At 36.6% G+C, this 13,851-nt stretch overlaps 1 protein-coding gene across 1 annotated transcript in view; it reads right to left on the bottom strand.

Moving 5' to 3' along the window:
* Positions 1-13,851, bottom strand: part of LOC127696729 (transmembrane protease serine 11F) — an 89,977-nt gene that overhangs the window by 11,936 nt on the left and 64,190 nt on the right. Inside the window, exons 3-7 of the mRNA XM_052199692.1 lie at positions 13,326-13,444; positions 8,774-8,841; positions 5,026-5,189; positions 2,230-2,268; positions 421-622 (exon numbers count right to left, since the gene is read on the bottom strand). Coding sequence (XP_052055652.1) covers positions 421-622; positions 2,230-2,268; positions 5,026-5,189; positions 8,774-8,841; positions 13,326-13,444 — 592 coding nt within the window. The remainder of the gene's footprint in view (positions 1-420; positions 623-2,229; positions 2,269-5,025; positions 5,190-8,773; positions 8,842-13,325; positions 13,445-13,851) is intronic.

Below are 13,851 nucleotides of genomic sequence, written 5' to 3'. Positions count from 1 at the left end.
GTTCAATCACCAGGTTCTCTAGAGAGTCTATGTATGTCAATAATAATAATGCAATGAGAAGGGAGTATATCCAAACAAATTCCTAAGCCTTTTTTCTTTGTAATCAAATAACACTGGGTCGTGATTGTAAGAAGCCAGATTATTGGTGGGGGAACAGAACCAAGGTAGCTAACTTTTCTCCTTGAGTCTGGAGAAGACAAGTATAGAAGTCTTCATCATGAATTAACTGTAATGTTATAGGAAAGGTAACACTAGAATCACAATGAGACAATCAAGAGCACAGTCTCTTCTAGAATGTGGAGGGCATAGGAGGGGCACATCAGAGGAAAAGATGGTGAGATTGAGCTGTTCCCTTGCATTAAATCAATGGCAAGAGAGGATTAGGAAACCTCTGGCTCCCCCAGAGTCCTGTGAACTTACTTCCAGAAGCAATGAGCAGCTGTGAGCAGCCATGTGTTGCTTATGAGTGTGGCTCCACACTGATGGCCAGCCCCTATGAGCTGTAGGCTAGCCTGCCACGGCCACTCCCCTTCCATAGCTGTCTCCCTTCCTTGGACAATTCGTTCAGTAGTAGAGGATGCTGGTAATGGGATGTTTGAAGATGACATTCTTATCCCACATCCTGACAAAGAAACACACAGTCGTCTGTTCTCAGGACAATAAGAAAAAGAATCATGGTTTGTGTTTAGAGAATGTACTTAGAAAATTCGTTGCCTCAGCAACTCTTTAACCTGTCCTTATCACACAGTCTCTGGCTTGTTTTATATTTATTGGATTGATACCCTGAGTATCAAAAGCAATATTTATCTTTATGCTTACACCTTTAGTTCAGAACTTAGTTTCTGACTCTCTGCCTAAATCATATATAGCCTGGCCTCTTGGCACATTTTAGTAATCCCAGCATTTGAAATGCCTATACAGGAATTTTGTCAGTCTGAAGCCAGCCAGGGCTATACAATAAATCTCTCACAGAGAAACAGTGTAGATAGATAATATAAACAAAAAATAATAAATGACCTTAGAAGACAAGTGCAATGTAAACAGTTTTAGTTGGATGCATAATACATTTGGAAGCTGAAAAGTGCTAGACTGACCACACCTTCTGCCAAGGGAAAGTGGCGCTGGGCTTTTAATGTCAAATGAGTATGTGGTAGCTTAGCATCCTTTGAGGAAGAGAGATGGTATTGGGGCAAGCTCACAGATCAGAAACTAACCCAAATTCTGATAATCTTAACTTTTGCAAGTCTAAGTCAAAAAACAAACTGACCAATCTGGTGTGCCTCATGCCTACTAAGGTATAATAGACTGGGGAAAACATTCTGTACAGTATCTTGAGCTCCAGATATGAAATAGCTTTGTGGTAATCTGCCAATAACAGCATGTAAAGTTCAGAAAAGGATTTTTGTTTTACTGTTGACTATTCTAGAGCCATTTTGTCTTTCTTTTTACCAACACATAGGTCATTATTGAACATCAAAAGGTCTGGATATTCTTTAAATTGTTTTACATAGATACACAGCAGTATAGTTGTTAGCTAAGAAAGTCCAGCCTTGGATAGGGACACAAATTGCTGTACATCCAAGCTAATGAGTACCAGGTGGAATGTGACATTAGGAGAATCCACATCTAAGCCAAGAGTACTTTACTCTTCAGGGAGCCCAACTCTGAATATATATCTTAGTTTGTCTGTCATGTGACAAGAATAAACTGTTTATTATCTTTGATTTATTTTAATTTAAATATTTTTCATTTTCTAAAATACAAAAGGACTTTAGAAAAATTATTATTTCCTGATATCAAATTTTCAATTGACCAAACTCCAAACCAAGCTTTGAAAAGACTAGCAAGTGTTCTCACAACTTTGATAATAGGCACATATTTGCCTACAAAAACTCAAAATATATTTAGTTGGGATGCAGGAAGCAAACCCCAAAAGCTTAAAAAGTAACAAGAAAACCTTTAACTTGGACATTTTTGAAATATTAAAGATACTTTTAAGAATATTACTATAGCATCTAGAATACTATGCAGCATTTATAAGCTATAAAGAATAAAATCATATTGATATAAATCTATTATGTTAAGTATTAAAAATAAAAAGGTAAAGGTTAAATATTTGACTTATAAAAGAATAAGAAGAAAGGGAAAATGTTGGTGATCTGTAGTAATTATTTATAATTCTTACCCATTCTGTTTATTATGAAATAAACAATTGATTTTGGAACTTACGACTGTTGAGAAGATTTCTCATCTTTTTGCTGTCAATGGCTGTAATAAAGTAGTAGAAGTTAGTTGATATGAAAACAGAGTTTCTTTTCTGGGCTCTTTTGTTCCCATGTTCACAAACAAAATTGCTAATTATTTAAAGTACTCATAATTCAGGAAGATAAAGTAATAGATAACAATCCTCTGACTTGATCATTGGCTCAAATAATGGAATTTCATTTGAAAATGAACTCAGAGAATTTTATTTTATGGTTTTCTATTATAAACAAGTAAAACAATTAGGAATGAAGGGTCAAGTGGAAATTCCCTGGTAGAGGGCTGTAAACAAAGTCTAAGAAGGAACCTCCAACTTTCACAATAACTGGTGTTGTCACTCAGTGTAGTTTGGCCATATTCCCAATGATCATTGGTGGGAAAGACCCTCGGGGCCCACTTTTAAGGTCTAACAAGAATTGGGAGATCTGCCCATGCACCTTGCTGACTTCTCTGAGACCTTCTCTCATATTAAAGTGCCCAGGGAATCTGTGCAAAGACGCTGTCCATTCTCAACTCTTGTCCCACAGCTTTGTACCAGAAAGGTAGCTGGAAACAAGGCAATGATGTAGTGCCAAGGAGGCCTAGTCTTGTCCCACAGCTATGTACCAGAAAGGTAGCTGGAAACAAGGTAGTGATATAGTGCCAAGGGGACCTAGTCTGATCAATCTTCATCTCTTTAAGCAGCATTTTTTTTTCTTTCCCCGGCAGGGCCCTCTCGAAGCAAGGTCTTGTGTTTAGAGGGTTAAAATAATCCTCTATGACCTGCTCTTATATAAAAAAGATATATAGAAAAGTCTGGGGGTCAGACGCCCAGACTTGAATTCTACTTGCTATGGCTTGCCTTGGAGCAGAAGAGAGGAAAGCAGGTGAGAGAGGTGCAGAAAGAACTGTTTTTGAGAGCCCTTGTGGTTTACTTCAGCTCAAAGTACTCTCCGTGCCAAACATCATACTTTGATGTATTTTGTTCTGTTGTAAAAGTCCAAATAGAAATGTGAGTCCCAATCCCTACTAGAGATTTCCCAGAGACATTTTTTAAATGACTGATGTGTATAACAGAATTAAATATATGCAATTGAATATATGCTATGAAGCATTAGCTTAGAATATACTCATTTTGATGAAAATTATGATAAAAATGTCATTGCATAAAACCAAGGCCAAAAAGTTACTTTTCAAAACCATAAGAAATTCTATTATAGCTTTAACAATGCAGTGAACTTTGATGGTTGATATTTTACTTTAAGTATGTGATCATAACTGTATTAATAATAATTAAGATTTTCTCTGAGAGTTCTATTTATATAATGACAAGGATGTCCTATTTTTGTATATAATGTAGTATAATCAAAATAATATATAGTAAATAATGTGATCATTATCTCTAACTATCTACATAATATATGGAAAATTCAACTTAAAAGATGTACGTGAAAGATCTTCAAACCCCTTCTCTCTTTAACATATCAAGAATAGCTAAACTTAGAAATTTGAGAGATAAATCCATATAGCTAGAATGCCTGCTGTCCTGAGATAGAGACAACAGCCCAAGGAACAGAAATATAGGGAAAAGAGACAGGTCCTATCCATGCATCTTAAAATATTACCTGAGACAGTATTTTATTTGAAGCAGTATTTTACTTCCTAATCACATTTGGCAGAGAAGACTAGAATCCCTCTTGACTTGGATTCTAACTAACTCTTAGGTGCTTTTCATTTCAATATCATAAACTACTTAAACTTCATTTTCTTCTTCTCTGGGGAAAACCAAGATACATTTTTCTCTCAGAAGTAACAGGGAAATATTTTGAAGTTGCAAATAAGAGGACCTCTTTATAGGTCATGTCTCTTATTTCAGAATAATTCTTTATACACATGATTGTTTCTTTGGTACAAAAAGTAACTGTTTGGCCAATAGAGATGGTTCCGTGGTCAAGAGCACTTATTGTTCTTGCAGAAGACTTGGGACTGGTTTCCAGCATCCATATCTACCTGTAATTTTATCCCAATAAATCAAATGTCCTTTTCAATCCTCCGTTGGCATCTGCACACATGTGTGCATAACATTGCATAGTCACAAACACTCACATAAGTGGGGAAAATCTTATATAAACAAACAACATTAATAACAACAACAACAACCTTCAAAATTAACCTGCAAAAGACTCTGAGGTTCATAATATTTCTGTTTAATTCTGGCTCCTATTTTTGTTGATTTATGTCTCAGAGCCTTGTTTAATGTCAACATCCCCACCTGTAAAATGTTAAAAAAAATAATGCTTACCATTTGATGTATTTTAAAATATATAATATGATATGGTAAAAAAAATAGTGAAACTTCATCATAAGCTCTCAAAAGTATGAGAAAAGTATAATTCTAAATTTTACCTGATAGATAATTTTTATTTTAATTTTCTTTCAAGCTAATCAGTTTCTACATATGTGTGTGTGCATGTCTGTGTGTGTACACATGCATGTACCATGTACATACAAAAGCCCGAGGATGTCAAAAGAGGAGTTGGCTACATTGGAACTTGAGTTACAGCTAATTGTGTACTGTCATGTGGAAGCTGGGAACTGTACCTGAGTCCTTCACAGTAACAGTAAGTGTTCTCAACTACTGAGCCACCTTTCCAAGCCCACTTACAGATTTACTAGAGGTAAATGTCTAAATTGGAAGTGACATAAACCAGACTCTCATGACAAATGCAGGAGATTGCAGTCAAAGAGAATTAGAAAAATGGCTAACAGCAACAGATGACTTACGTGTGAGGCTGAATGATGGTCTATTAATAGTCAGAGGCAACTGTTTGATCTTCAGACTTTGATATAAAGTCCTTTCAATTTTTTTCTTGATTCGCTCGGCACTGTCAGTAGATGGGTACCGAAACATGAGCACTATAAGAATGGCCACACCTTGTTCATCTGGACTGGAGCAAAACAAACAAATAATTCCATCTTGGTGGTCTCCATAAGCTTAGAGAAACATTGTGGATGATTTTGTGCACACAAGGCTTAACATTGTATTCAGATGAAGACAAGACAGGATGTTTGAAGAAGAGTGTGGCAAGACCTGGAGGAGTGAATGTCACTGGCCAGCAATGCCAAGACTGTTCTCTACCTTTCCTTGGTTTTGAGAGTTTTGTGAGGTGCTCATTAAATCATACTTCATGTTTACTTAAAGAATTTGCTTTTTAAAGAATTTTGAACAAAATTGGTAGTGGAGGTCATTATTCCCCAGTGAAGTGTAGCAGGGATCATGTGGTCCATCACGTTCACTGTCCTTTACCTCCTGAGAACTAAACTATACTGCATTTCTAGCCTTGAGGTTTACTGAAACTTTCTCATGAATTCTAGCCAGAGGGATGTGGGCAGAAATGATGTCCCTTACCGTCGAGGTTTTGTGCTTCTTGTAACTGAGGAGAAAGAGAAGATCCTGTGGCAATGCAACACTGTAATGCCCACTCGGACCCACTCTTGTGTTCTACTCTTGACTGTGAGTTGAACTATGAAAATGCAATAAATAGGGTATCCAAACACTGATATTTTGGTATATGGTATTCATGTAATAAACAATCTTTAGAGGAAGTAGCTTATAAAGATATATAACTTGATCAATGATTCAAATATATAAGTTTATATAGTGCACTAAAGTTGGAAAGTCTCTAATCAACTTAGGAAAATGAATCTAATTAGAGAGTCAAAGAAAAGAAACAAGGAGACAAAAAGAAAAACACAACCCCACATCTGATAGAGGGCTAATATCCAATATATACAAAGAACTCAAGAAGTTAGACCCCAGGGAACCAAATAACCCTATTAAAAAATGGGGTACAGATCTTAACAAAGAATTTTCACCTGAAGAAATTCGGATGGCCGAGAGGCACCTTAAGAAGTGCCCAACATCATTAGTCATTAGGGAAATTCAGATCAAAACAACCCTGAGATTTCACCTTACACCAGTCAGAATGGCTAAGGTCAAAAACTCAGGAGACAGCAGGTGTTGGCGAGGATGTGGAGAAAGAGGAACACTCCTCCACTGCTGGTGGGGCTGTAAGATGGTACAACCACTGTGGAAATCAGTCTGGAGGTTCCTCAGAAAACTGGACATGAGACTTCCAGAGGACCCTGCTATACCTCTCCTGGGCATATACCCAAAGGATTCCCCGGCATGCAATAAAGACACATGCTCCATTATGTTCATAGCAGCCTTATTTATAATAGCCAGAAGATGGAAAGAACCCAGATGCCCCTCAAAGGAGGAATGGATTCAGAAAATGTGGTATATTTACACAATGGAATACTACCCAGAAATTAGAAACAATGAATTCACAAAATTTTTAGGCAAATGGTTTGATCTGGAAAATATCATCCTAAGTGAGGTAACCCAATCACAAAAGAATACACATAGAATGCAATCTCTGATAAGTGGATATTAATTAGCCCAGAAGCCCTGAATACCCAAGGCACAAATTTCATAACAAATGACTCCCATGAAGAAGTATGGAGAGGGTCCTGATCCTGGAAAGGATCAATCTAGCATTGGAAGGGAATATAAGGACAGAGAAAAAGGAGGAAGGTGATTGGAGAAGGGATGGAGAGAAGGAGGTTTATGGGACATATGGGGAGGGGGGATCCGGGAAAGAGGAAATCATTTGGAATGTAAACAAAGAATATAGAAAATAAAAATATTAAAAAAAAGAAAAGAAAAACACAGAAAAAGAATAATCATCACTAAGAAGTTAAGCAAGCATATATATCTTTTCTAACATATACCTGCCTATTGTGTCTGCCATCTATCTATCTATCTATCTATCTATCTATCTATCTATCTATCTATCTATCTATCTATCTATCTATCTATCTATCAGTCTGTCTGTCTGTCTGTCTGTCTGTCTGTCTATTTATGTTCTTTCTTCCTTTTTTATTTTCTAAATTGTTTACATTCCAAATGCTTTCCCCTTTTCTGGTTCCCCCCTCCCCATATGTCCCATAAACCTTCTCTCCACCCATTCTCCAATCACCTCCCTCCTTTTTCTCTGTCCTGGTACTCCCCTACAATGCTGGATCAAGCCTTTCCAGGATCAGGGCCCTCTCCTTACTTCTTCATGGGAGTCATTTGTTATGCTAATTGTGTCTTGGATATTCAGAGCTTCTGGGCTAATTAATATCCACTTATCAGTGATTGCATTCCATGTGTATTCTTTTGTGATTGGGTTACCTCACTTAGGATTTTCCAGATTCAACCATTTGCCTAAAAATTTCATGAATTCATTGTTTTTAATTGCTGAGTAGTATTCTATTGTGTAAATATACCACATTTTCTGTATCCATTCCTCCAGTGAGGGACATCTGGGTTCTTTCCAGCTTCTGGCTATTATAAATAAGACTGCTATGAACATAGTGGAGCATGTGTCCTTATTGCATGCTGGGGAATCCTCTGGGTATATGCCCAGGAGAGGTATAGCAGGGTCCTCCGGATGTGTCATGTCCAGTTTTCTGAGGTAACGCCAGACTGATTTCCAGAGTGGTTGTACCATCTTGCAATCCCACCAGCAGTGAGGAGTGTTCCTCTTTCTCCACATCCTCACCAGCACCTGCTGTCTCCTGAGGTTTTAACCTTAGCCATTCTGACTGGTGTGAGGTGAAATCTCAGGGTTGTTTTGATTTGCATTTCCCTAATGACTAATGATGTTGAGCATTTCTTAAGGTGCTTCTCGGCCTTCCTCTTTCTTTCTTTCTTTCTTTCTTTCTTTCTTTCTTTCTTTCTTTCTTTCTGTCTTTCTTTCTTTCTTTCTTTCTTTCTATTTGTCTATCTCACTATGGAATCTAGGCCTTATCTCAAAATATGAGAGCTGGTGAGATGGCCCAGCAGGTAAAGGTGCTTTCTACAAGTCTATTGACCTGAGTTTGATCCCTGGACTCCACATGCTCAAAGTAAAGAACTGACTCCTACACATTGTCCTCTGATATCCACACAAACATAATGGCATGTTCATGATGACTGATGCACATGTCCAAACATGTGCAGAATAAGTAAATAGTCTGTGATTATAACTTATTTTATCATGCTTCATTCATTTATATTACACTCCACTGAAGTATTAAAATACAAAGCATCTTATATAATAGCAAAGATATGCTGGCATTAAAGAAAAACACTGCACAGGAAACTGTTATTGACTTAGAGAGAGGAAGATGTAAAGGCCTTACATTCTGTTCTACTGTGCTCCTTCTTTATGAAAAAGGGGGGTTGATGTTTGTAGAGCGATCTCTTTTTCTCTCCTTCCTCTATAATGTCTCTTACCTAACAGCTGAAACTCTGTTGTAAAGTACTTTCTATCTTGGCATTGTGCCGAAGAAATTATTAAAACAGTTAAAAAGCTTAATCTTTGTTGCTTAAGTTTTATGAAACTCTTTGCTACAATGATTCTCAGGGTGGATGAGGATCTATGTCAATGAAATGTGTCATCTTAATGGCATTGGCTTGAAATTACAGATGAGGTCTACATACCTTATCTTGATAACATGGGACTTGATAAATCGACCCACTCCAGAAGAACGTCGAAATATCCTAGACATCTAATACAAAAAAAAAAAATGTTAGTCCTAAGAGAAATATTATTTCTTATGTATCAAGAAATTTTTGATGAAGGCCAGGTTTTTAGTTGATTTTCATATGAAGCATATTGGGTTTCCATAATATGAAGACTAAACCTGTGTTTGAATTCTTGTAGGACTGAACAACTTTTCCAAAATGACCAAATTTACTGTTCCTTTGTAAAGTAGGTGATTGTGATATCTGCCTCATAGAGTTGATTTAGAAGCTGGAAAGGTGGATCAGTTGGCTGAGAGCACTCTCACTGAAATAATAAGGACAAAGATATGGATTCCAGTCCTCTTGGGATAACTCAAGTTTCCATTCCAGCTCTGGGGGGAGAGAGGTACAGAGATAGGAAGATTGTGTAAGCTTGCTGCTTTATGCTACTCTTTAAAGCAAACACTCTAGATTCAAAAGGAAACTTTGGCTCAAAGGAATGGGTGAAGAGTGATTATGATGTCATTTTATGTGATATCCCCCTTCTGGCCCTGTGTGTTCACAGACAGGTGTCTACGTGCACTCACATAGATCCATATATATGCATACAAAAGAGTTTTTAAAGTAAATGCATATATATACATATATATGTATATATGTATATACATATATGTAATGTATTTGATGGTGAGCAAACTACTATTTAATCATAATTTTCAAATGAATTAATATATGTGTTACTTTTAAGAAATAATAACTCAGTTCTTTAAAAAAAAAAGGGGGGGGGCGGCAGCCTTGTTTGCTGTGTTCTCATAGCATCTAGTCCACTACTGATGCCGGGTTTGTTGACTCTGTCAGTGCTTACTGTATCACTTGGCCATCTGAATGACTACAACACCATGTCTTGGAAATCTGACACCTCATTGTGAGTCATCTCTCCAAGACATGCAGGGCTGAGCATCTAATACTGGTAATCGGTTTTACCACATTTCATATCACAAGGATGATGACACTCCTCAATCTTTCCAGCCTGAACCTGTGAAGGATTTAAGATGTTCAGCGAACTTATTTCCTAAAGAGTTCTGATTGCCTAAAAGGAGTCATGCTGAAACTTACCATAGAAGAGAATGCAAAAAGTCAGAAAGTACAGGTCAGTGATAAATGAGCTAAAGTTTACTTATAAGATTAGCCTTATAGCACCCAACCCCAAATTACTATGCTGTCTGGGGAAAAGGAGTTCTGTGTTCCTGCTTTGTATGGTTACTTCCTCTTTGTGACTCTTCCGATCTAATACAACACTCAGAAGTTTCTACCTTCTAAATATCTAACTCATTTTCCTTGTTTTGACCTACTCATCTCCTAATAAATCCATCAGTCATGGACAAATGTCATCTCTCCGGATCTCCATGTTATACGGACCTTCATGTTCCACAGTGCTCCCCCACAATGAGTGCAGGGCTGGGATCTAAAAGATCGAAAGCTGTGCATTTTACATCCTTGCTGCCAGCCAGTTCTCCCTCAGAGGAAGCACTTTGAACTTCCTCCTTTGTTTGGTCCATCCTCACTCTGCTGTCACTTGAAAACAATCTCTGACTGTCTTTGACTTTATCATAGAAAATATGAACATGCAGACCTACTTCATAAAGCTGACTACCATGAGGTTTCTACCAACAAATGAATGCAAAAAAAAACCTATATAGTGGTATAAATGCACAATGAATTTTGTCCAGTCATATGGAAGAATGAAGTTATGTTGTTTTCAGGAAACTTTATGGAGCTAGAAAGAGAAGTGTAAGAAAAATAAGCTAGTCTCAGAAAGACAAATATCCTATTCTTTCTCATATGTGAATTGAAGACTTTATGTATAAATATACAAGTAAATAGTTGTGCAAGCATCTGGGAAAAGCAAGGATACAAGGAGGGTGGGAGGTGAGAGCGGGATAAGAAGATATTGGAAATGAATATGGTCAAGGTGTGTGATAAGTGTGAATTCAAATGTATTTCTAAAACAAATTACTGTGTGTACACATATATACAAACAATTTGTTTAATTAAAAAGGGACTGAACAAATAGTTCAGCCATTAAAGGCTAGACTCACAACCAAAACATCAAAAACGTTTGGAAAGTTTGTATGGAATTACCCAAGATATAATTCAAACAGTATAAACTCAATAATACTAACAAGTTTATGAGCAGAAGATTCAAACTAAAATAAAAATAGCCATTTATTTTCCAGAAAAATAAACTATTTCCTTGGAAGCCATTGTTGTAGTAAGTATTTTCTGAAGAAATTGAATTCTTATTGATATACTTCCATTGGGATCTCAATAATGTGATATCTAGTCCAAACTACTAATTCTATCCTGAAATTTTTATGGCCCCATCCTAATAATAACTTTGTTAATGATTATTCCACTTAAAACGTAGTATCTAAACATATTATAAAAATTATTCATTCACCTTAAAACAAGATCATAATTGCCTTCCTTAGCTTTCACTATAACCCTAAAAAGCAAAACGTTCTTGCAGCACTGCATGTGGCTTTAAGTAGGCTGGTGGCTGTTCAGGTACTCTTTGGGCAAGACTGTGTTTTTAATCTTTTCTCCTCTGGCAAGCAATTGTATAGAAACTAAGTTCTCAAGAATGATCAACTACTCTTGGCTACACAAGCTGGAGAATTCTATTTGAAGTCTATCTAATAAGACAAGCTGAACAGGACTATGGCGACCTTGGTATATCAGCTTTGTACAAAGTAGATGTGAGTGAGTAATTGCATGTTTATTAGTGGTTGACTTTCTAGAGTTATGGCTATCTTAATCAGCTTTACAATGGCAAATACAAAAAAGTAAAATAACAGTCCTTATGGTACTTTTAGATTCTTATTATAGGCGTCTATTTTCCTATCACTAACTTATTGATCATGCATAATCATAAGTTCTCTGTATTTCAGGCACTGTAGTAGATACTGAATAATCAGCATTAAACAAAAACAGTACTGACCTTAGACTCTAAGTAGAGTTATATAGAAAAAAAACCCAGACATTGATTATTAACTTCCATTAGTAAAATAATATAGGATAACATCTAAAAAATTGTAAGAGAAGGATTCTCCATGTAAGTAATATTGAAGATGAAGAGGGATAAACAAGGCAATGAGATAGTCTCCTGTGTGGAAGGAACTGAATATGCAAAGAATCCAAAGGAAATGAGGAAGGCAGGAGTGCAGAGGTGGGAGTGGGTAGAGCATGTGAACATTTAGGAACTTTGTTGAAGAGCTTAGGTTTTATTTTAAGCACATTTAGAAGCAATGATCAGTGAGTTGACTATGCAAGCTATTTTTCCAGCTAGTCTAGAATAGAGATAAGAGACTAGAGGTAGGAACGTGACTTGCCTCTAGAACAGGCATGGAGATAATAGAAATCTAGGTGGACAGAGATACTCACTGAGAAGTTGGAGTGAGAGAACACTAGAAAGAATAAACTTCAGGGAGGGTACTTAAGATGTCTCTAAGAGTCATGGAGACCTGTCTCCATGACTTACACGGCTGGCAGAGTTGTCTTTAATTCTAAATTTGACAAACCAATTAAGAATGCTTCTTCAAATGCCCATCTAAGAATGATAATTGGAAAATGTCTCTCTGCTTCAGTTAGTACCTTGGGAAAATGAGTTGAGTAGGCAGTAATTATATCTTTCAAGAAGAGAAGAAATAAGGAAGGACAGATGCTCAGAAACATAATCTGATCCCCTGGAATCATCTGAGACCAAGTGGGGCACTATTTTTCCCATGACATTTCATTTTACTAATCTATATTTTAACACATTTATTTAATGTTATTTGGCCCTGAATGTGTGCTGTATGTTAATAGAAAAGAAAATTACAAACAGGAGAAGGAGAAACAAAGCTAGACCATACCTCAGATTACCTAGACATTATCTAGACCAATGGAGATTTATTGTAATAGTTGTTTATCCAACAAATAAAAATGTTCTTAAACCAGGCTGGAGAGTTTGCTCATCTGTTAAAGGCTAAAACTCATAACCAAAAGTACAGGGAAGTTCTTAAGGCATTAGGTTTTTATTCACATGATGGTAGATTCTGATTTTTTTACATGATTGTAGATTGTGTGCTAAATAAATATTTATTTGACAATAAATTCATAATTGTATTAACTAAATTATACTTTGTGTGGAGATGTGTCAGTTTCTATAAGAGCTGACTGATAGTCTCACATCTGCACTTTCCCAAAGCCTTGTCCTTAGGTGACCTGGGAAACTTGCCCAGTGATGTCTGAGAAGTTATTCTTTAGCTTTTCTGGACATCCCTGTCTGCTGTATGACAAACAGCCCAACCCTACTATGTCTGCACAGAATGTGCTCCTCTGTGATGTAACCAAAGCTCCAGATCTTCCGGGCAAGCCAAGCTGATCCTGGACTTTTGAAACCATATCTTTGCTAAGAATCGTCAAATGGATACATTTTTAGATGGTTGTGAGACCGTTGAAAATCAGCATTTCCTACTGAGCTCACCATTCTCTCGATCTGATGACTTCTTTCTATAAAATCTCTTGATGATCTGATTCCATAATTTTCTTTGTATTTGATGTTTGTGACTTGAAAAGAGGCGAGGTAATAAAATGACTTGTCATCTGAAAGGCAAGAATGCAAGATCCTGGGTGACTAGGTTCTTTGCTCCAATCCCTGCTAAGTCTGATTGTACCTAGAAAACAAATTACTGTACAACTAAATAAGAAGATTATTTTATAATTCCATTATTGTAGTCAGTCTAAGAGAAAATTCATTATCCAAAGAGCACTGACTGATACTCCTCTTGTAGATGCACATCATAACTTTCCTACAGTTAGACTGTAACATATAATGAAAAGTCAATATCAAATGAAATCACAAAAGTCATATGTTTTATTCCCCCTGATACTACCAACATGAGTTTATCACACACTGGGTTTGGATGACATATTGCCCAAGTTTTTAAAAATTGTATCTTCTTCCTAAGGCCCACTACCACCAGTGATCAAGTTTGCGCACATGTCATTGG

The sequence above is a fragment of the Apodemus sylvaticus genome, chromosome 11, assembly GCF_947179515.1.
Source record: "Apodemus sylvaticus chromosome 11, mApoSyl1.1, whole genome shotgun sequence".
In the NCBI taxonomy this organism is placed as follows: Eukaryota; Metazoa; Chordata; class Mammalia; order Rodentia; family Muridae; genus Apodemus; species Apodemus sylvaticus.
This window is presented reverse-complemented; position numbering and strand designations above follow the sequence as displayed.